The sequence below is a fragment of the Elephantulus edwardii genome, unplaced genomic scaffold, assembly GCF_000299155.1.
Source record: "Elephantulus edwardii isolate Elephantulus edwardi_28Jun2011 unplaced genomic scaffold, EleEdw1.0 scaffold00066, whole genome shotgun sequence".
Taxonomy (NCBI): Eukaryota; Metazoa; Chordata; class Mammalia; order Macroscelidea; family Macroscelididae; genus Elephantulus; species Elephantulus edwardii.
Window position 1 is genome coordinate 4,600,255 of NW_006399816.1, and position 23,969 is coordinate 4,624,223.

The 23,969-nt window shown below is 45.5% G+C and overlaps 1 protein-coding gene across 1 annotated transcript in view; it reads left to right on the plus strand.

The window, feature by feature from the left end:
• PSTPIP1 (proline-serine-threonine phosphatase interacting protein 1) overlaps positions 1-23,969 on the plus strand; it is a 69,090-nt gene that overhangs the window by 27,159 nt on the left and 17,962 nt on the right. The window contains exons 3-4 of the mRNA XM_006888373.1: positions 18,410-18,510; positions 19,610-19,684. Coding sequence (XP_006888435.1) covers positions 18,410-18,510; positions 19,610-19,684 — 176 coding nt within the window. The remainder of the gene's footprint in view (positions 1-18,409; positions 18,511-19,609; positions 19,685-23,969) is intronic.

Consider the following 23,969-nt stretch of genomic DNA (forward strand, 5'->3'; position numbering starts at 1 on the left):
TGTCCTAAGAAACACATGTTGAGAGGAATGGCATGGGGGGAATTTGGGGGTGTGTTGTTCCTTATAGGGGTGTTTGGGGAGGACTGAGATGGTATTTCTCAGAATTTGGGGTGTTAATTAAGTTAGGTTTGGGCTATTTTGATGAGGCTGAGACCCTTATCAGGATCCATTGTCTGGTCTGGTCTTTGATATGACCAGCTTAGATGTTATCAGGTTTCTCAGGAAGTGATCAAGCCTGGGGGTGGGGTGGACAACTGCCATAGTCTTCCTCCAACCTCCTTCTCTGGCCAGTGCTCCTTGCACCGTCCACCTGGCAGACGCAGGTATTCTTTGCTTTGAGAAGAGTGACGTATGAGAAAGAACATATGCAGGGTCCCTGGAATACCTCAGAGATGATTAGGTTTGCTTAGAGGAGGTGGCTGAGACAGTGCTTGGCCCCGGGACCAAGTCCTGGCTGGTCACTCACTGGTTGGGTGCCTCGTGCAGGGTTGATCATGGGCAGATGGAAAACAGGACCTGCTTTTCCTGTGAAACCAGTCAGGGCCCTTCCCAGTATTCGGGATTCTGAGTCTGTGACAACTCAGTCCGCTTTCTGCCCTGTCCTCACCTTCTGCATTGCTGGGCCCCACTCCACCCCTTTCCCACCTGCCCTCACCCTCAGCCCCTGGCATCTGCCTCCTGCCCCACCCAATGCTAGATCCTGAGAGCCCCTGACCACCAGATCAGCCTGCTGAGCTGTACAGAGTGGCTGTGTGAACCGGCAAGTCACCTGTAGAGTCTCGGTTTCTCATCTTTAACATGGGGCAATAACAGCACTGACTTTTCAGGGGTCCCCTGAAGATTACCCGCCCACTGCTGTCCAGTCCATTCTGACTCTTGGTGACCCTCCATAGGATTTAGAAGGCTGTCAGTCCTTATGGGGGAAAGACTGCTCATCTTTCTCTCATGGAGCAGCTGGTGGATTCAAACTGCATACCTTGAAGTTAACAAAGCAACGTGTATACACTGTTCCACTAGAGCTCCTTCCTATGAAGATTAGAAGTGATGGTACAAAGCAGAGTGGATCTCACAATTGTCTGCACCACACCGCACACCCCATCACTTTGCCTGCACTGGGGACCAGCACTGCTCCCCTTTATCTCCCCAGGAAAGTCCCACGCCTCACCGGGGGTGACTCAGGGCTCTCTTCTGTTTAGTCTCAAACTGCTTCTTTTCAAATCTCCCCCATCTCCACCTAGCTCACTCTTTGCTTCCTTTAAATTGGGCTGTGAATCTGTATAGTAACTTCTGAGCCTCTGTCTGGCCCTGGCCTCCCTTCCCACTCTGGAGTCTCCTTTCTACCATTTCTATAGGTTTTGGTTTCATAACAAAGAAGGAAGGTGTGGGAGATGACTGGGCCTTTAAGACTTGAGAGAGCCTGAGGGGAAGTGGGCTGGGCTTCATGAGAACAGAGAAGGCCTCGTAAAGAGGACCTGTTCTTCCTAATAATTGAGCTACACAAAGGTTTCAAACAGACCTCAGTCAAAAGCCTGGGTCACTCATGTAATTGCAAGTTGAGCGTGGACAAGTTATGTAACCCCTCTTCTCCTCTTTTCCTCATCCTCCAGAGAGACAAACAATAGCCACGTTGTGGTCAGTAGGATTGGAGATGAGGCAGCCAAGCTCAGGCCCAGCACCAGGCAGACAGAGAAGGCAGGCTTCAAATGCTCTGTCGCTTCCTCTCAGTGGGGTCCCTGAGAACTCCTGTAACCCACTGGGTTCAGCTGGGGTCCCTGGGAGGCTTCAGGATGAGTCATCAGCCACAGGACCCAGGCCCAGGGGCCCTGATGTCTCAGACCCAGAAGCTGGGGAGAGGCCCTGTGAGACTCTGGGGAAAGGGAAGAGGCACATCTGGGAGCCCCAGAGCTGTCTGACTGAGGCTCCATGAAGAGATAGGGCACTCTGGGAACATTTTTAATCTCAAACTCCTGTCAGTGTGTGGTTACAGTAGCTTATCTAACCACACTCATGTGCTTTCATTCTTTAAAGCATATGTATGCATGTCTCTTCATGGCTCACTCCCTGTGGCATCTATCTTGAGCCATCTCCACATCTGTAAAGCACTGCTTCTTATCTGATTTGACATGGACTTCTCCTTGCACTCTTAGGTCAGGGGAGAGCAACACGTAAAGACACAGTTCAATGTTACCTGAGGCTTGAGTCTTCTCAGCGAATCCCTGAGTTGCTTACAGACTGCTAGTGACAGCCAGTTCTCTGTAGAGGAAAGGTACCCTGCATCCCAGGCCTGCCACCACTCTTGTACTTTGGGAAAGTCCTTCCTGGCATTAAGGTGATGTCGGCCTCCTACTCTGTGTCCCTGTAAGTCCTGGATTCCCAGGGACTCTGGCTACACCAGCCACAGATACTCCCTCTGCTCCTGATAATCCCACAGAATTCTGTAGCAGAGGAAGCATTACCCCATGGTTCCTCAAAGGCCTTCACTTGGGACCCTCTCCATACCCACTTCTCTTCCCAGAATGCACCGTGTAAACAACTGACTTGTTTACTGAAGTCTCTAGTCATTCTTTCATTCATTTGTTCATTCATTCATCATCCATCGTTCATCTGAGTTTGGTCCCTTAATGCTTCAATTTGCCAGTAAAGTAGAAGAGAGGAACTTCATTATAATGGGAAGGATTTGGAAAGGTACTGGGAAAAGGGAGAAATTATATTCAGAAGCTTTTGAAACTTTTTTATGATACTGCCTTTATGTATTGTTTTTACTTTAAATATTCCTTGAAATTGTTGTTATTATGTGCCCTCAAGTCACCTGCAATGCACACCAACTCTATTCACAATAGCTCTGAAACCTGTCCTATCCTGAGCCAATCTCACTGTTGCCAACACACCTGCCCCCATAGCCCCTATTACTGTGTCAATCCATCTCTTCCAGGGTCTTCCTTTCTTGCCCTATGCCTCCACCCTTCCAAGTATTATGTCCAAGGACTGGTCCCTCTTGGCAAAAAAGTCCAAAGTATGTGAGATGGAGCTTCAAAATACTTGTCTCCAAGGAACAACTTTGAAGGACAAACCTGTATCTTCTCTTGACCACTCAAGGAAAGTTCAATACTCTTCTCTATCACCACAACTCAAAAGCATTGATTCTTTTGTCATCCTGTCATTGTCCAGCTCTCTGATGCATAGTAAGTAATTGTGAAGGCCACGGCCTAGATCAGGCACACCTTAGTCTCCAGACTAACATCTTTGCTCTTCAGCACTTGGAGAGATCCCTGAGAGCAGATTTTCCTAATGCAGTTTGTCTTTTGATTTCCTGACTGCTGGTGTCAATATTATTGATTGTGGAAATAAGAAAGCTAGATTGTTAACAATCTCAATCTCTTCTCCATCTATAATAGTCCTGCCAATTGGTCCAGTGATGAGAATCTTTGTCTTCTTTTGCTATTTTTATTGTATACTAGTTTGCATAAGAATCTTTGTCTTTTTTTTTTTTTATATTGAGCTTCAATCCATATTGAAGATTGCAGTCCTTGACCTTCTGCAGCAAATGCTTCAGGTCCTCCTCAGTAAGCTTCCTTTTAGTAAGCAAGGTGGTATCACCTGCATAATGCAAGTTGTAATGAGTCTTCCTCCAATCCTTATGCCATATTCCTCCTCATAAAGCTGAGCCTTCTAAATTATTTGGTTCACATATAGATTGAAAAGATATAGAGACAGAATGCATCCCTGATGCACTCCTTTCCTGATTTTGAACCATGCAGTGTTTCCTTGCTTTGTTCTGACTATTGCTTACTTGTAAAAGTTTCACAAGGTGCCCTGGGATTCCCAATCTTCTTAAGGTTAGCCACAATTTATTGTGATCCACACAATCAAATGCCTTTGCATAGTCAATGAGACACAGATAGACACTCCTCTGGTACTCTCTGCTTTCATCCAGTATCTATCTGACATTAACAGTAATATCCCTAGTGCCATGGCCTCTTCTAAACCCAGCTTGCACTTCTGTTCAAGTCATTTTTTTAAATAATCCTCAGCAGAATTTTGCTTGCGTAGTATATTAGTGATATTGTTTGATATTTTCCACAATCTGTTGTATCACATTTTTTGGGGGGAATGGGAGTAAATATGGGTCTCTTCCAGTCAGTTGGCCAGATAGTTGTCCTCCAAATTTCTTGGCACAATCTTGTGAGCATGTCCAGGGCAGCATCTGTTGATATATGTCATTTCATCAATTCCTGGGGCCTTGTGTTCTGCCAATTCCTTCAGAGCAGCTTAAACTTCCTCCTTTATCACCATTGCCTCTTGATCCTATATTGTTTCATTAAATTCTTCTGTGCCAGCCAATTCTTTTAGGTACAGTGACTCTGTGTACTGCTTTCATCTTCTTTTGATGCTTCCTGGATCATTCAATATTCTTCCCACAGCATTCTTAAGTATTGCCAACTAGAAGTTTGAATTTGTTCTTCAGTTCCTCCAGCTTAAGAATTATCAAGCAAGTTCATCCCTTTTGATTTCTGATGCCAGCTCATTGCACATTTCATTATCTTTTGAATCTTCTGTTCAGCTCCCTAGTTTCTTGATTTTCCTGCCCTGGCTTCTCAGCATTCTAAGCAATACTCAGAGTCTCTTCTGACATCTATCCTGGTTTTTAATTCTTTCTCTGTCTTCGTAAGGACTTTTTGAATTCTTTATGAATTATATTCTTGATATCCTCCCATAGTACATCTGGTCTTTGTTAATTAGAGTTTGAGACCTCAAACCTGTTCTGAAAATGGTTTGTAAACTTAGGTAGGATAGACTCAGTGTCAGATATTGGTTCCTATGGATTTGTGGATTTGTTTTAATTTTCTTTGGCGTTAGATTGAATTTGCTTATGAGTGAGTAGTTGATGGTCTGTTCTACAGTGAGCACCAGGCCTAGTTTTCACAGATGATATTAAGCTTCTCCATCAATTTTTCCACAGAATGTAATTAGTCTGATTCCTGTGTAGACCATCAGGTGAGGCCCATGTGTATAGTCAACAGTTGTGTTTTTTATAAAAGGTATTTGCTATAAGTAATGGTACAGAATTCTATCATTCTATTCTCAGTCTCATTTCTGTCACCAAGTACATATTTTCTGACTACTGATCTTTCCTCTCTGTTCCCAACTTTACACTCCAGTCACTCACTATTATTAAAGCATCTTGGTTACATGTTTGATTAATTTCCAACTGCAGAAGTTTGTAGACATACTTAAAGTATAATTTTCTAATAAAAGAAACTTAGAAGACCTATTTGGTTTTTTTTAGTTCAATTTGCCACTGACACTCCATTGGAGGTAATGAATCTCCTTCCAGTCTTTACCCAAGTTGTAGTGACTTCATATCCTTCCCAGCAGATGTATATTTGATGATCAGGGCTTTTCAGGCCTTGATAGGATGGAACAGTGGCTCCATGCAAAAATCTGAAAAGTTCAGAAACACATCTAGTGCTAAAGACATTCAATCATGAACCCAGAGAATATGCTGGTAAGTGACAAATTAAAACAAACCAGAAGTGTATGATGTTCAAAGACAGGTTCATAATCAGTATTTCTAAATACATGCTGATGGGGACACAATGCCATAAAGGTATGATTTGTGACCATAACAGCATAAAGGGGAAGGAAAAAGGAGCTATAGAGGAGTAAAGTTTTCATTAATTATTGATACTCAGTAGGTATCAATCAGATTGGATTGCTAGAAATTAATATGTTAATGGTACTTTACAGGAAAGCACTAAGAAAATAACTTTAAAAATGCACCATAAAAGAATTAAAATGGCACGCTGGGATATTAAGACAAAATGCAGGAATACTAAAGAAACTAAAGAACAAGAAAATATAAATATGTAAGGCATATAAAAAAACAAACGACAGGCATAAATGCTTATCAGTAATTATGTTAATGTAGGTAAATTAAGCTTTCCAGCTAAAGGCAAATATTGACAAAAGATATACATACATATAAATGATCTAAATATGCTGTCTGAAAGAGACTCACTTTAGAGTCCAAGGAACAAATAAAAGGATATAAACAGATATAACTGTCAAATATATGAGTTGGAGTGGCTATATTAATAATAAACAAATTGAAATTTAAGACAATGTTATTAAAGACAAAGGAGGGCATTTTATAATAATTAAAAGGCTAGCCCATCAAGAAGTTATTGCAATTACAAACATACATGTATCTAACAACAGAGCACCAAATGAACGAAGGAAAACGGATAGAAATAAAGCGAGGGGACAATTCAACAATACAGCTGAAGAGCTCAATATCTTATTTTCAATAATAATGAAACTTGGCAGATCAGCAAGTATACAGAAGACTTAAAGTCTATAAACTATACTATAAACTAACTAGACCTATTGACAACAACAGAATACTTTTTCCAATAGCCCAACGACAGCCAAATGCACATTCTTACCTAGGGCACAAAGAACATTCTTCTAGGTAGGCCATATGGTAGACCATAAAACAATTCTTAATATGTATAAAATGACTGAAAGAAAATGAAGTATGATTTTTAACATATAGAAATGAAATTCAAAAGTTAGTACTTTTTAAAGCAGGAAATTTAAAAAATTAAAACAATATGAAAATTAGAATCATTTTAAAAGGTAGGTCACAAAAATCTCAAGAGAATTTAGAAAATGCTTTGAAATGATTGAAAACAAAAATATAACATACCAACATAGTTTGGATACAGCAAATGCAGTACTCAGAGGTAAATTTATAGCTATAATGGACTTATCTACACTATATGCTCTAAATGGTCTTGCTTTGTATTTTTTTATAACAGCAGGATCATCCTATAGATATTGCCCTGAAAATGGCTTTTTGGCTCCTAAGACACCATCTTTTGTAATGTTTCATAAATATTCTGTATACAGAAATCTGATTATTTATTTCCCCATTTCCTTATTGATAAATACTTGAGTTCTTTGCTCTTTGCAAAGATTTAACATTTTTGTACTTTTTTCTTACAGCGTTACTGGGTGAATTTGAATTGCCCACATTTGCTATTGCCATCAAGTCAAGAATGACTCATAGCAACTCTATGAACAACAAACCTAAACCCTGTCCTATCCTGTTGCCATCCCCATCATCTCTAACACACTTGAGCCCATTGCTGCCGTCACTGTGTCAATCCATCTCACCAAGGATCTTCCTCTCTTTCACTGACCCTCCACCTTTTCAAGCATGACATCACTTTCAAAGATTAATCTCTCCTAACAAATGCCAAAGTATATAACATGAAGCTTCACCATCTTTGCCTCCAAGGAGCACTCTGGCTGCAATTTTTTTCCAAGACATGTCTGTTCTTTTGGCAGTCCCTGAGATATTCTGTACTCATCTCCAACTTTTAGGTTAGCCAAGATAAGAAAACTCAAACTCACTGATAAGTCGGTTCTAACTCAATAAAAGTATTTTTGAAGCTGTAACTCATAATAAAAGGTGACTGCTCGTCTTTCTCCTACTGAGCTATATAGTTAGAGTTGAACCAATGGATTTTCTCCAGTACCTTGTGGTATTAGAGTAGCACAACATGTTATGGACTATGCCACCAGGACTGTTGTTATTAGGTGCCATCAAGCTGCCTCTACTTTAGAAGAGCACAAACCATTTGTTCCATTTACATTTTTTTCACATATTAGATATCCAGGTAAATAAATCATGCATGCAAATAATGCACAAAGCTTGCATAAGAGGGAGTGGGTATAGTTTGCAAAATGCATGTGAACATGTTACTTGCATAAAATACAGTATTTTTTATTGTTGTTTTTCAAGTAAGAGTACATTGGAAGAGAGGATCCTTTAGATAAGACTGTGTGACAAAGGTGGGTTGTTGTTGTTTCATGCCATCATGTCAGCTATGAGTCATAGCAACCCTGTGCACAATAACTCTGAAACCTGCCCCATCCTTGGCTAATTTCACTGACTCCAACCCACCTATCTCAAGTACCCCAATTATTATGTTGATTCATCTCATCTGGGATTTTCATCTCTTGTGTTCTCCCTCCACCCTTCAAGGCATGATGTCTTTCTTCAAGGACTGGTCCCTTCAGGAAATATGCCTAAACTATGTCAGATGGAGCTTCAAAAAAATGTTGCTTCCAAGGAGCAACTTGCTTTTACTCTCTTCAGGGCAAATCTGTTTGCTTTTTTGATGGTCAATGATATGTTCAATACTCTTCTCCAGCATTACAACTCAAAGGCATGGATTCTTCTTCTGTTATCTTTAGTCATTGTCCAGCTCTCAGGTGCATAGCAAAAAAATTGCAAAGACTATGGCCTGGATCACGTGCACCTTAGTCTCTAGATTAATATCATTGCTCTTTAGCACTTTGTAGAGGTCCATGACAACCAACATATTTTCCCAATGCAATTTGTATTTGATTCCCTGATTGCTTGGTGCCAAGAATGTAGATTGTGGAGCTGAGCAAGCTGAAATTGTTAACAATCTCAATCTCTTCTCCATCTATCATAGTGCTACCAATTGGCCCAGTGGTGAGAATTTTTATTTTCTTTCTTTTTTTATTTTAACTGTGTTGAACTTTTCTTTTTCTTTCTTTTTTTATTGAGATTTTAATGAAAATTTATATAGAATTTGGATTTCCATTCATTCATTGTTGTACATTTTCCTCCCTGTCTCCTACTCCCTCCCCCAGTTCACTTTTTTCTTTGGGGAAAAAAAATCTTTCATTGTTATACAATCTTCCCCCAGCCCACCCCACTATGCAGCGCCTATTCCGAACTCTCGTCATTCCAACAATAGACAATTTTTATTTTCTTGATATTGAGCTTCAATACATATTGAAGACCACATGCTTCAGGTCCTCCTCAATTTCAGCAAGCAAGGTAATGTCATCTGCTTAACATAGGCTGCTGATAAGCCTTCATCCAAACCTAGTGCTGCCTTCCTCCTCATAAAGTTCAGCCTCCAGATGATCTGTTCCACGTATAGATTGGAAAAGTATGGAGATAGGACACATCCCTGACACACTCCTTTCCTGATTTTGAACCATGCAGTGTTTCCTGCTCTGCTCTGACAACTGCCTTCTGGTCCAAGTACAGATTTTTGCATGAGCATAATCAGGTGTCCATGGATTCCTATTCTTCTCAATGTTAGTCACAAGACATTGTGAAACAAACAAATGCCTTTGGAGAATCAATTAAACACAGACAGATATTTCTCTTGTATTTTCTGCTTTCAGCCAAGATCTGTCTGCCACTGGCAATGATCCCTAGTGCCATGTTCTTTTTCCATCCTCTTCTAAACCCAGCTCATATTTCTGGTAGTTTTCTGTCAATGTACTGTTCCAGTCATTTTTTAATAATCTTAAGCAGGAATTTGCTTGCATGTGATATCAGTGATATTGTTTGATAATTTCCACACTCTGTCAGGTCATCCTTTTTTGGAATGGTAATAAATATGGAACTCTTTTGGTAAGTTGACCAGATGGTTGTCCTCAAGAATTGGCACAACTTGGTGAGCATGTTCTGGGCTGAATGAGTTTGTTGAAGTATGTCAATTGGTATGCCATCAATTCTTGGGGCTTTGAACTTCCTCCTTCATCACCATTGCCTCTGACCATTTGTCATTTCATAAAATTCTTCTGGGTTAGCCAACAAAGGTAGAGATATTTTAAATGCACAGAGACCTCTGGATTGTTCTCTAAACCACTTACCGGTTAATCTCCCACCAGCAATTTCTGGGCAAGCCTATCTTCTCCAACCTTTAAGCTCCTGGCCTCCTCCTCCTTCTTCTTCCCCACCCCCCCTATGAATGTATTGGTTATTTCTGTAAGGAAAGTCTTTCACCACCTAGGTAAAAATACTTGTCAGTCAGATATTCTTCTAACTGAACATTCAAATTAAGATGAACTAGGAAGAAGGATTGGCCATCCATTTCTGAAATATAACTGGCCTTTAAAAACCCTATATACAGCAGATCACACTTAAAGTAGACTAACAGGGCAACTGAAGATGAGCCCTCAAATTTGGAAACACAAAGGAGGAGAAACAGTAGTAAGAAGAAATTAACAATTGGTACGTGGGATGTGAGAATCATGAATGTAGAACAACTGGACATTATAAAGAAAGAAATGGAACATGTAAATATTGACATATTGGGTGTTAGTGAAATGAGATGGATTGGCATGGGACATTGGTCAACTACTTGGTCAACTGACTGGAAGAGATCCATATTTATTCCCATTCCAAAAAAAGGTGACCCGACAGAGTGTGGAAATTATTGAACAATATCACTAATATCACACACTAGCAAAATCCTGCTGAAGATTATCCAGAAAAGACTTGAACAGTACATTGACAGAGAACTCTCAGAAATATAGGCTGGGTTTAGAAGAGGTTGTGGACTAGGGACATTATCACCAATGTCAGATGGATCTTAGGAAAAAGCCGAGAGTTACCAGAAGAATATCTATCTGTGCTTCATTGACTGTGCAAAAGCATTTGGCAGTGTGGATCACAATAAATTGTGGCTAATCTTGAGGAAAATGGGAATCTCAGAAAGCGTAATTGTGCTTATATGAAATCTATACTTGGACCAAGAAGCAGTCCTCAGAAAAGAGGGAAAAAAACACTGCATGGTTCAAAATCAGGAAAGGAGTGCATCTGTCATTGTACCTTTTCAATCTGTATGCAGAACAGATCATTTGGGAAGCAGGACTTTATGAGGAGGAGTGTGACATCAAGATTGGAGGAAGACTCATTAACAACCTGTGATGTGCAGATGGCACAACCTTGCTTGCTGAAACTGAAGAAGACCTGAAGCATTTGTTGCAAAAGGTCAAGGGCTATAGTCTTCAATATGGATTGAAGCTCAACATCAAGAAGACAAAGATTCTCACCGCTGGGCCAATTGGCAGCACCATATTAGATGGAGAAGAGATTGAAGTTGTTAGCAATTACAGCTTGCTCAGATTCACAATCAACACTCTTAACACCAGCATTCAGGAAGTCAAAAGAAAGACCAGTTGCATTGGGAAAATCTGCAGTCATGGACTTCTCCAGATTGGTGAAGAGCAATGATGTCAATCTAGAGACAAAGGTGCACCTAATCCAGGCCATGGTCTTCTCAACTACTTGTTATGCTTCAGAGAGTTGGACAATGACTAAGGATGGCAAAAGAAGAATAGATGGCTTTTAGTTGTGGTGCTGGAGAAGAGTATTGAGCATACTATCGACTGCCAAGAAAACAAATAGGTCTATCTTGGAAAGGGTGAAACCAGGTTCCTTTTTGGAGGCTAGGATTTTGAAGTTCCACTCTACTTACTTTGGGCACATGCCCAGGAGAGATCGGTCCTTGGAGAAGGACATCACACTCAGAAGACAGCACAGGAGAGGGAGATCCCGTATGAGATGGATTGATACAGTAACTGGGGCAATAGGGACTGGTGTGTTAGAATTAGTGAGACTGGCTCATGACAGGAAAGGGTTCAGAGCTGCTGTACATAAGGCTGTACATAATTACATACGTAATTCAATGGCACATACCATTCTATGACAGGTTTGGAAGCAGGAGTGGGCATCCATTTCCTAAATAACATGCCTCCGGGAACTCTATGAACTTTAATAAATTTCGATAGTTGTAGAGGGACTTCAGGACTTTTGTTCACAGGGTTGCTATGAGTCAAGCTCGACTTGAAGGCAATCAATAACAACAACTATTATTTTAATGAAAGGTTACAGAAAAGTTGGATTTATAGTCATTCATTGTTGCACAATTTCCTTCTCCCCCCACCTGCACCTCTCTCCACCACTTTGCAATGCACCTCTTATTCTGGACTGTCATATAAATAATGATTAATCATATATTCCTTTTAAACCATTCTTTCCTTCAGACTCTCCAACAACTTTTCAGCCTATAAGAGTCTCACGTACCTTGCTGACTTTTCCCTGTGGGCTCCTTGGTGAAAAGAACATTTTTCTCATCTCTCTCATCCACCTTGCAGAAGGGGTTACTCTCTGGGGGTTAGTTAGCTTTGGTCAATGACAAGACTATTCTGAAACTTGCTCCAAGAACATGAGTTCGTTTAGTGACGTCTGGTGACCTTGAATTTTGGTAGACCCTCAAAGAAATCATACTGTACTTACCATCTTTCCTAGGAAAAAAAAACAAAAACCAAAAAACCCTAACATTCCCAAGGCGCTGGTAGGAGGGAGCAGGATACACCTTCTTTGTGAGCACTGCTCGTCAGACTGTGGTGAGGTCCTGGTGATCACCCCACTTCTGCTCAGATTTGCCTTCAGCTAATAGACAAGCGCATGATGCATGAGATTGGTCCTTAGCTAATCCAGGCTCCTCGAGCACACACTGTACGGCCCGAGCTGGCAGAACAAGCCAGGAGGAAGGACATCACCTTGACAGTCACCATCCAGTCCTCCCAGACCCTGGTTTCCCTCTCACCTCCCAGGCTGAATTGAGGTTCAGAGGCCCTCATGGACCTCACCACTAGAAGGGTTATCCCAGGCTACTTGCCTTCCTGTACTCCTTTCACCATCCAGAAGGCCCAGAGAGGGCAGAAGACTTTACCAAGACAGCCCAGCTGGCAGTTGGGAACTAGCAATAAAACTCAGGTTGCTCCCTCTGAGGACAGAGCTTTCTTCTGATGTACTTTATATTCTGGAATGTTTCCAGGCTTTTCTCTAATGTCCTTTATGTCCTAGACTTTCATGTAAGAGAGCATTTGGAAGAGAAAAAAAGGCACAACATTCTGCTGTCTTTTAAATGGAAGACCCCAGTGCCAAGGCTAAATGCCACGTTCTAGCCCTTAATATGCTATGCAGCCACTCTGAACCTCCACAGGGGAGTCAAGGAGTGGCTTTGTCCAGTTGGACCAGAGGCTGAAGGAAGAGTCTGTCAGATGAGCAGGGAGAGGGTAGAGAAGGGAGCAGGGAAACACCAATTGCTGAACAGTCAATGGGCACTGAGCCCTGAATTTGGAGCTTTGCACAGGGGTGAAATGGTGAGAAGTTAAGAGCAAAGATGGCCTGGAAGAACAGGTTCAAAGCCTGGCTTTGCCCTCTGAGTCTCTTGGATAGGTTAGTTATACTCTCTGAGTTTTCTTCCCCCTCCTCCCCCCAAATGAAGTAGTAATTGTTAGCCCACATATAATACTGGTTGTTGTTGCTGTTGTGTGCCGTCAAAACAGAATGGACCATAGCTGATCTTAGTGTTAGTTTTCAGAGATAATCAATTTCATGGGAAGAGATTGTACATTCTTTTCCAGGGGAGCAGCTGGTGGATTTGAACTGCATGCCTTTGGAACTGCAGCACAGCTTCTTACCTTAGGTGGCCAGAGCTCCGAAAATAGTGTATTATGTGTTAACCTAGTTATCCAAAAGTTGTTGGTTCAAGTCCACCTGTTGTTCCTTGGGAGAAAGATGACCACGCTCCTCCAGTAAAGGTCCCCAGCCTCAGGAACCCCACAGAGGGTCATTATGAGTTGGAATTTACTTGATGTCAGTGGGTGTTGTTTGTGTTTTTAAACCCTAGCCAGTACTTGCCTCAGGATAAGCAGTGATCTTATGCACTAATTTATTTTATTTGCTTCTCAGGACAAACCCTACATAGTGGGAACAATCAGGCCAGTTTTCACAGGTTGATAAATAGAGTCTCAATGGTCACATGACTTTTCAGGGTTACAGGTGGAATGTGAATCCCCTTCTGATCTGAAAAACTCTTCAGGGTTCTCAAACCAGGACTGGGCACCCTCTCTTGACCTGGTAGGATGTGATGGGCTGACCTTTGAGGATAGGTCAAGAGAGAGGTCAGCCTCCTGCCCCTCCCTTCCCCATGACCCCCAGTGAGGAAACCAGGTCTCAAGAAGGGAAGTGGCTTGCTCAGGGCCTGGTCTCTGTGGCCTAGCCCTGCAGCCACCGAGAGTGATATGGGTGGGAATAAGGAGGAAGTAGCGGTAGGTACAAAGGTTGCTTCTCTACCCAACAGCAGGGCCATGGCAGGCTGAATCTGATCGCAGGCCTGGGCCATGGCTCACATCCAGGCCCACAGGGAAGTACAGGGGCTGTCCCAGCAGGAGTAGGGCACTGAGGTCTTCACCATGCTGCTCTGAGTTGGATGAGATAGCAATTCACTTCCTCCTTCCCAATACTCTCTTAAGAACCAGCAAGGTGGCCAGAACCCAGATCCAACCCTTCAATGAGAAAGAGGAGGTCAGAGTGGATATACAGCATATCAAAGGTAGGGTTTTGGGTCCAGCTAGGACCTGGGGTCCTTCATCTAGCTTGAATGGGCCTCCTGGAAAAGAAGCTAACTGCTCATCACCTGGTACCCCCACTCTGGGGTGCGTTGCCCACTGTACCCCATGGTTGGCAATGCCTTCTAGTGCACAAGTCTATGGAGTCCTTAATGGCCTGCTCCTGGGCAACCCGGGTGCAGAACTGGCCTCTGACTCATTGTAACCCAAATGTCACCCAAAGTATTGCCTTGATTTGAGGGTGGAAGGAATTTGAATCATAACTTTAAAAAATGACTTTTTAGAAAAAAATAATTATTTAAACCTTCCTCCACTGTTGGTGGGATTGTCAGATGGTGCAGTTGAGGTGAAAAACAACCTAGTGATTTTGCAAGAAGTTAGATGTGGCGTTACCATTTGATCCAGCAGTTCCACTCCTGAAATGATACTCAAAAGAGTTGAGATCAGGGATGAAAACAGCTATTTGTATATCATTGTTCACTGTGGTGGTGTTTACAATAGCCAAAAAGTGGAACAACCTAAATGTTCATCAAGAGAAAATGGAGAAACAAAATGTGGTACATCCATTCAGTGGAATATTATTTATAATATTAGTATAGGATCTGGTTGTAGGATACACAAGTATAAATCTTGAAAACATTCTGCTTAGTAAAATAAATTAGTTACAAAGGATACTATCAATTGAACTGTCTAGAAGAAGTAAGTATACACAGGCCTAAGTTTTTTAGTGGTCACAGGAGTGGGCTGGGAGGTATGAGGCAGGAGACTCACTGCTTAGGAGGCACCGATGAGAAAACAATTTGAAAACAGATAATAGTGAGAGTTGCATAACATGATGAACACAATACCACTGGATTGTACATGTGAAACAGGTTAAAGTGTCAGGTGTCTTTGCTACTTGTATTTAAAAGCGTGAGTTGATGTTCCAAAATGAAAATTGGACACTGGGCTGCCAGCCAAATGACTGATAGAGTCATGCCATTTTGAGGACACGCTAACCTGAGTTTCCGTCCAATTTCTGCACTTTACCAATTGTGCGACCTTGGGCAATCACTTCTTGAGGTTACCATCTCTCCTTTGCAGTTCTGTTGTTGCTATTGTTATGTGCCATCAAGATGCCCGTGACTCATAGCAACCCCATGTACAAAAGCTCTGAAGCCTGTCCTGTCCTGAGCCTGTCTCACTGAATCCACACACCTATTCCCATCACGCCAATGACTGTATCAATCCATCTCATCTGAGATCTTCCTCTCCTATGCTATCCTTCCACTCTTTCAAGCATGATGTCTTTCTCTAAGGACTGGTCCCTCTCATCCACATGCCCAAATATGTGAGACAGAGCTTCACAATACTACCTTCCAAGGAGAAACTTGATTTCACCCTCTCTAAGACAGACCTATTTGTTTTCTCGATGGTCCATAGTATGTTCAAGACTCTTCTTCAGTATTACAGTTCAAAGGCATCAATTCTTCTATCATCATTAGTCATTGTCCAGCTCTCTGACACATAGCAAGTAATTGCAAAGACTATGGCCTGGATCAGGCGCACCTTAGCCTCTAGACTGACAACGTTGCTTCTCAGTACTCTGGATAGGTCCCTAACAGCAGATTTTTCCCAATACAAATTGTCTTTTGATTTCCTGACTGCTGGTGCCAAATAAGATAACCAGCCGTGATGCAGGTATGCAGGGTACAGTAGGTGGACTCAATCCATGGTGATTTCACCAAGCTCAGGGTCATGGCTTCAGGTGACAGAGGCTGAGGGTGGACAAGAGGAGGTGAGAGCTTAAAGGTGGAAATGCTCATCTGAGGAGGATAGACAGGGTCCCCTGAGGGCCTGGAGAATGGAGATGTGAAGACTAGGATGGCATTCTGTAGGAAGAGCCTCTGGTGCTGGATCTGAGTGAGGCCCTGCAGGACTGTCTGATCGATTGAGTGGTTAGTTTATCCCTTCCTTTCCACCCTCCCTCATTTCCTCTACAGCATGCTGAGCTCTGAGCAATGAGTCAGGAGGTGACTGGGTAGTGGAAGGTGCAGGCTGGGGGAGGGAGCTGAGGAAGAATCCTGGGCAGGCCCCAGGGAGTCAGGCACTTCCTCGGAACAGCAGGGCCACTTGTGACCATGGCTCACTGGGCTGCAGCCCCTGATAGGACAGCTTAGCTCTGAACAGGGGCTGGGAAAGCTCAGCCTCAGATGTAAGCACCCTGGGACCAGCTCACAGAGGTCTTCAGCCTCCTTCAGAATGGCCAATGTAGGTTTGCTTTTAATTTCATTTCCACTCGGGGTCTCTGGGCTGCTGTGGGCCAAGTGGGGGGTGCAGTGCCTGCCGCGGGGCTGTCTCCAGTGAGCTCCTGCTGTCTGAGGCTTCATGGACAATAGACTCCAGTAGTCCATATTCTTGTCCTGACTCTATCTTCTGACCCTTGGTCAAGCCTCCTCTCTCTGTCTTCCTGAGGGCTGTGGGGTCCTGGATGGCTTGCTGTTTGAGGAGGGGTAGGGGTCAAAGGGCAGTGGCCAAGGGGCAGGAATCTGGGTCCAATGCTGGTTAAAGAGCAAGTGGCCACACACGAGAGCCACAGACAGAATCCTGGGCACTTGGAGCTGTCACATGCTCCAGACAGGCCAGAGTGGGGGAAAAGGGAGACAGCCCAGGATGATCTGGACCCAGACACCCTGCCCGTCACCTGGGCTCAGCTGAGTATCAGGAATTCCTAGGGAATTCAAAGGCAGCGTGAGCTCAGAGTGTTAGGCCTGCAGATTCTACAAGTTTTGAGTTTGCTGAGCGTGGAGCCAGTTGGGGCCCGTTACATACCTATTTCTCTTCCCATTGTGTATGAATTTCAATACCGTCTTCTCTTTCCCCTGGCTCAAATGCCTCTCCTTCCGGAAGCTTTCCTTGATTTTGATCCTCAGATATTCATATCACTGTACTTGAAGGCAAGGAGGACAAGGGGAAAGGGAGCGAGAGAGCTGCTTTTGCCTTTGAAATAGGTTTAGATCTGCCCCCTAAACACCTCCCCCCCCCCCCCGCCCCAAGTGTGTGTGGGGCCCAGATCTCCTGGGCTCTGTAGATGGAGCTGTGAGGCATTTCTGTGCTCAGTCTCTGGTTCATTTGGGTCTGTAGGGGACTGAAAAGAGAGAAATAGGTGCTGGTTTTCAGAGCAGGTCCTGAGTTCACCTTGTGAAGTGAGAATGCTGGCCGAGTATCTGGGGCCTTGGGAGTTGTCTCCACAAAAACGGGCAGAACCTTTTCTCTCAGCATCATATCTCATACCTTCTCCCAGGACCTGACTCCTGGAAGAAGCTCTGAGAGGAAGATGCCCAAAGAGCTGAGAGTGGCCCGCTCCTGAGTGTTGGAGGCCCTGTGAGATCATCTGTCCCCTCATAGTCCTTGAGCATCACCTAACTTCCAAGAGCCCAGAAATACCCAGAACCCAGGCCAACAAATGGGATCTGTCTGGTCCACACAGAGCTGGTTGGGGAGTGTTCTGATCAGGCGGCTCCGAGTGTGCATTGGTCCCGGCTGAAGTCACCCTTTATGCAAACCTCTCAGAGCTGGTGTGGGAAGACCAGCAAGGCCATTGGGAGAGGCCAGTGTGAAGCCTAGGACATAGTCAGAGTGGAAGACGCAATCATTGCTATGCTCATTATAGAGGCCATGTGGCTTTCAGGTTAAGAGCATAGATTTGAAGCAAACAGCCTGGTTCAATTCCAGTCCTGCAACTTTTCAGCTGTGTGACCGTGGGCATGGCCACACATCACCTCTTAGTGCCTCAGCTTCCTCATTCAATAGGGTGATTGAGAGGATGACATGAGTGACACCAGACAGCCAATAAATGGATTTTTGGGGTTGGGTTTGTGTTGGCTGTTGTTACTGGCCCTCAGCAGTGTCATTTTCTACCTGAGTTGATGCCTCCTGACACTGTGCCCTCTGCCCAGCCAGCAGGTGGGACTCACTCATGCATCAGCATCCTGAACACTTGGAGAGTATCAACTCTGTGCCTCAAGTCTCAAGTCCTGAGACCTGAGGGATTGACCTTGAACAAGGGAGATGGCGGCAGAAGGGAGGGGGCCTCTCTAGACTGTGCTCAGCCCCCCGCCCCACTTGGCTGTGGTCCTAATGTGCCCTCTGTCCTGTGTTGCAGTGCAGGGACTTCACAGCCCACATGGGCTACGAGGTGCTGCTGCAGAGGCTGCTGGACGGCAGGAAGATGTGCAAGGACATGGAGGACCTGCTGCGGCAGAGGTGGGCGCTCGCTGCCGGGATCTGGCTTTCTGTGAGCTGACTGACCTTGCTCCTCACACCTTTGCTGAAGCCACTTATTAGCCCCAGCAACGTTTTTGTAAATTCTTTGGGGTTTTCTATTTAGGGATTGCGTCGTCTGCAAATAGAGATGGTTTTGCTGCTGCTTTCCCGTTTTAGATGCCTTTTATTTCTTTTTCTTGCCTCACTGCTCTGGCTAGAAGGCTCAGTGCTAAAGAAGAGGGGTGAGAACAGACCCTCGCCTTGTTCCTGATCTTGGAGGCAAAGCTCTGTCTCCTCTGTTGAGCATGGTGTTAACCATGGGCTTTTCCTAACAGCTCTTTCGCATGTTGAGGAGTTAGCCTTCTGCTCCTGCTTTTCTGAGTGTTTTAATCATGAGGGAAGATAAAACAACACAGTTGCCATTGAGTTGGCTCTGACTCATGATGACCCCATGTGTGTCATAGGAACGGCCTCCGTAAAATTTTCCAGAAGTAAATCACCAGGCCTTTCTTCTGAGGTACTTCTGGGTGGACTCGAACCTGTAGCTTTTTGGTTGACAATGTGCACCGCCCAGCAACTCCTTTCTTATGAGAGAGTGTTGGGCTTAGCTCAGTGCCTCCACCAGGCCCCTCAGGAAGGGGCCAACCTGCCTTCTCCACTCCAGCCACCCAGAGCACACTGCCTCCAAAAATGTGAGCGACTCACTCTTATTTTGTCTCCAGATCTAGATCTCCTCCAGTTTTTAGGAGGGGGGGAGGCAAGTGAATAAATGTGCTGCTGTCCCAAAGGGTCAGGGTTCAAGCCCACCAGTTGCTCCGTGGGAGGATGGGCAATCTCCTCCCATGTGATTTACTGCTTCTTAAAACCCGCTGGAGGAGCCAGCTACCTGGTCGGTTCTGATTTGATGACACACAACAACAACAAGTGAATAAATAACTTGATGCCCTCTCACGTGTATGTGGCACTGTATGTTTAGAGAAGGGACAGCGGTTTGCTTTTCAGAGGGAGGGGCTTGCCGAGCAATGCTTGTTCCTAAATGGCTGGTAGGGCCCACAGCCATAAGAACCTGGGACTCAGCGCCCACGTCTGGCTCTTGCAGGGCCCAAGCGGAGGAGCGGTACGGGAAGGAGCTGGTGCAGATCGCCCGCAAGGCTGGTGGCCAGACGGAGATCAAGTAAGAGCACCCCCCGCCCTGGCTCAGTGTTCTGCTTTGGCAGATGCCTTCTGGGCCTATGGAGGGTTTTAGGCTTCCTGGCGTGGGGTAAGGGAGCCTGGTGGTGCAGCGGGTTAAGTGTTGAGCTGCTAATGAAAAGGTTGGTGGGTTCGAACACACCAACGGCATCGTGGAAGAAAGACTCTGCTCCTGTTAATATCTACAGCCCCCAAAACTCAACAAAGTGGTTCTACTCTGCGCTATAAGGAATTAACTTGATGGCAGGAATTGATGCTTTGTTTGGCCTGGGGGTGGGCTAGGGAGGTGCCTGGAGGGGCCGTGAACTCTGAAGCAGGTGCTGTGCCCCTGTACGGCCAGCAGGGGGTGCTCAATCACAATCACAGGCAGGGCCGTCAGGGCTCTGCTTGGTGTCTGGAGGACAGCAACCTTGGGCATTGGGCATTCTCTCTGGGTGAGTCTCCAGAAAGTCAGGTTCGGGGGGGGGGGTTGGAGAAAATTCAGGAGGCTGGTTAGGAAGTGGTTAGGAAGCACCTAGGGTTTTCCATCCTTGGAGGCTTTGGTCTGTGTGGAGGGCCTGGCATGGGAGGAGCAGGAAGAAGGCAGATTTCAGGATAGCTGACAGAAGAACTTTCTAACAGAGGCATGGAGGAGCTGCTGTGGGAGGGCTTGGATTCTCCTCCATGGGTGAGGGCTGAGCCAGGCTGAGGGTCAGACAGGACTTGCTGGACCCCAAATCCCTAGAAGGCTTTGATGTGCTTTCTCCTCCTGCCTGGGGACCCTCAGGCCACCCCCAGCCTCCAGCTGCTGCATGTAATACCTACCCCTCTGGAGCCTATGAGGTGCCTGGGCAAAGCTCTGCGCTATAAAGATCCTGAAGCCCCAACCAGACCCCTCATTTGCGATGACAGAGAGTTCTCAAGCCCTTCAGAGATCCTGGATGCTGATGCCATGGGAAGCCGGAGAAGACAAGAGGACTGGAGGCAGCGCTGTGATCCGGGGGCAATTAATGCCCAAAGGATGAGAAGGCCTGAATTGAAATCTCTTCTCTGCTAATGTGAGCTTGTGGCTGTGGGCAAATCCCTTCACCTCTTGGAGTCTGTTTCTCGTTTGCCCACTTGGTGGGCTGTTGTGCAGATAAACAAGAGGCAGCGCTGAAGGCTGGATCCATACTGGGCCCAGAGGAGGCTCAGGATATGTTTAAGGAATGAGTGGAAGCCTGTTGGGGACCCACCTGTGTCTTCACCAGGGGATTAGTTACTGAGTTCTCTGGTGGAACTGGTGGGAGAGGCCCAGGCAGGGGAGGTGCTATGGAGGAGTCCTCACTGTCCTCCCAGCCTCCCAGGCCAGCGAGGAATTAAGATTGTCCCCAGGAAGAGCAGGGACTAGGGGAGGAAGGTTCAGACAGCTGAGAGTGCTGGAAAGAATGCTGCGGGCAGGACTGTGAAGCACTCTGGCTGGTGTGAATCACAGAAGACTGAAACTAGGAAGCAGAAACCATCAAGAGTGAAATGCAGTGGGCAGTGCAAGGGTGGGGAGGCATTGTGTTCCATTTTTAGGAACATGAAGTAGCCAGGGCCAGGTTTAATGAATCCTAATGGCATAGTGATAAAAACATCCAGAGGGTAACAAAAAGGTCCACAGCTCAGACACACCAGCTGCTCCTTGGGAAATGAAGAGACAGTCTGTACTCTGTATAGGTTTACTCCTCGGAATGCCCGTGGGCAGCTCCACTCTGCCCTGTCAGGTCGCTATGAGTCAGAACCGACTTGATGGTGATGAGTTTGGTTTGGGGGCATTTGGAGGATGAGGCCCTGATTCTCTGCATGATCATGGGATGCTGAGGGGATGCTGACTTAAATACTGTGTGACTGTGGGTGGTCATTTGCCCCCTGAGGCCCAGGCCCTCAGTTGTAAAAGGGGTTGGTCAAAATGAGGAACCGAGAGCCAAGCGCACCTCCCACTCTCTCACTGCTGTTGAGTTGGAACCGACTCACAGCTGACCCTCCAGTGGGTTTCCAAGACTGTAAAATCACACAAAAGATGTTTGTCCACCTTTTCCCCATCATGCAACCAGTGGATTTGAACAGCTACCTTCCAGTTAGCAGTGCAATTCCCTGTGACGAGGTCACCAGAGTTCCCCTGCCAAGTACACCAGAAATGCTTCCTAAACGTCCAAGGTCTTCAGAGGCAGAAAAATTGGAGTAACCCTGGCCTGGATCTGAGAATCTTGACTTGGAATCCTAAGATACTTCCTTTTAGGCCCAAATCCCCCCCTGGACCCGAGCCAAAGTTAGAGGGTAGAAATCACTGGACCAGGAGGCCTTTAATCTAAAGCAGTTGCCCTAATAGCAGATGCAGAGAGCAGAGCTAGGATTTTTTTTTTCCCACTGAGGAGTAGCTCCAGGCTGGTCTGGGAATGCTGGGTTCTGTTGTTCAGTCAAGTCTGAAGCAGGAAAGCAGAAACAAAATATGCAGTGAACCCTAGTCCACTGCTCCTGTTGCCCCTTAGCTCAGCTCAGCCACAGCCACTTGCAGGTCAACGGGGAAGTGATCTGTGAGAAGCCACCTTGGCCCCAGCACACCATCATGGGGTGGCCAGGGGCCAGGGCAGAGTGGTGGACTGAGAGAGCCTGAGAGAGAGGAAGGGAAGGCCAGGGGAGAGGAAGGGGATCTTGGGTTAGACTAGGTCTCATCTCTTCTCCCTCATGGAGAGCTCAGAAGGTGATGTACGTGCTGGGCATGACAACTTGGGTAGCTTCCTGATCACCCAGGCTTGTGGGGTGCATGCCTTCATCCTTGGGTGGAGGGATGCCCCTAGTCTCTCCTTGACCTGTAGCTGACCCCATAGATTTGTGGGATTCTCACTCTCAGCCCCTGGAGGACAGTCAGGGATTAGGAGGTGGAAAGGAAGTGGCCAAGGCAGACAGGGAGGACAAAAACCCGAGAAGGTTAAGGGATCCCAGAAATAGCCCAGCGAGCATGAGAGATGCAGTGTTTCTGTGTCATTTCAGACCTCAAACCATCATCACACAGGGCAGGCAACTCAGGCTGAGGAAATGAAAGAAGTGATTTCCTTACCTTCACATGATTTTGCATTTGCTTCCTTCACGCATTCACTTAGCAAACACTCCTTGAACAAGAAGGATGCACGAGTTAAACCCGGTACCCAAGTGTCAGGGATTCCCAGGAGACCTTTCTATGTATTCTACACAGACAGCAGTAGGTGTGTGCAATGGGCTTATCAGCCTGGCTTAAATCACACACCCAGCCCTGCCTGAAGCTCGCTGGACTCCACTCTCCTCCACTGGGCTCGCTTGTCTCTCCCTCATTTCATCCTACCTGTCCTTGAGGGTCCTGCTGAAAGGTCAGCACCCCCTCCCACCAGCTGGAGATGCTTGCCCCTTCCAGTCCCCTTCTTCATCCTGCCCAGCTGGGTGTTAGGGGTCTCCATGTGCTTCCAGAAGTCTGCACCAGGCAGGGGCTCAGAAAAAGGGAAATCCCAACGGGCAGAACTTGGAAACTCTCCAATTTCCAAGCAGCCAGAACAACCACCATAAAGGCACAGGTTTGGATCCTTTCAACCTGCCTGCCCACACTTGTTTCCAGCCTAAAGTGCTGTCAGAAATATTCTTTTCTATCGGTCTTTTCTCTTCTGTGAGCTCAGAAAAGGAAAATGTCATTGAAGATGTTGGAGGGAGACACAGGCAGGCTCCATTCTAGTCAGGAATCCTCTAATACAAGCTCATCTGTCTTCTGGGAAATGGACACGTCCTGGCTGGCAGGGGGTGGGGGTGCCAAAGCAGGATTTGAGGCAGTGTGTGTCGTGTAGGAAGAAATGCACTGAAATTTGAAACCACACTTGAATACAGAATTTCAGGCAGAGCTTCCTGACAGCCAAGGGGAAAAGGGAAATGGGATGAGTTACTTATGAGTGTATCCGTGACAGATAATAAGAAAGGGACTTCAAGGAGGACCCTGTCCTGGGCATGCAACAGAGATAAAATAGAGGAAGGCTCAGGAAGCCCTGTGTAAACTTTCCTGTGGGGCAAGTTGGAGGAACCAGGAGTGACGGAAAGCTAAGAGGTGCATAGTCCAGAACTTCTTTAGATCTCACAGAGCAATGAGGACAGCAGATGTGGTCCAAATTGTCCATGGGAGCAGACCTTCATGTCATTCACTTGAAGAGACTCTGCCTGCCCATGGTGGGCTCCTTAGTCTTGTTGGAAGTCTAGGGACTAGAAGGAGAGAGAGAGAGAGAGAGAGAGAGAGAGAGAGAGAGAGAGAG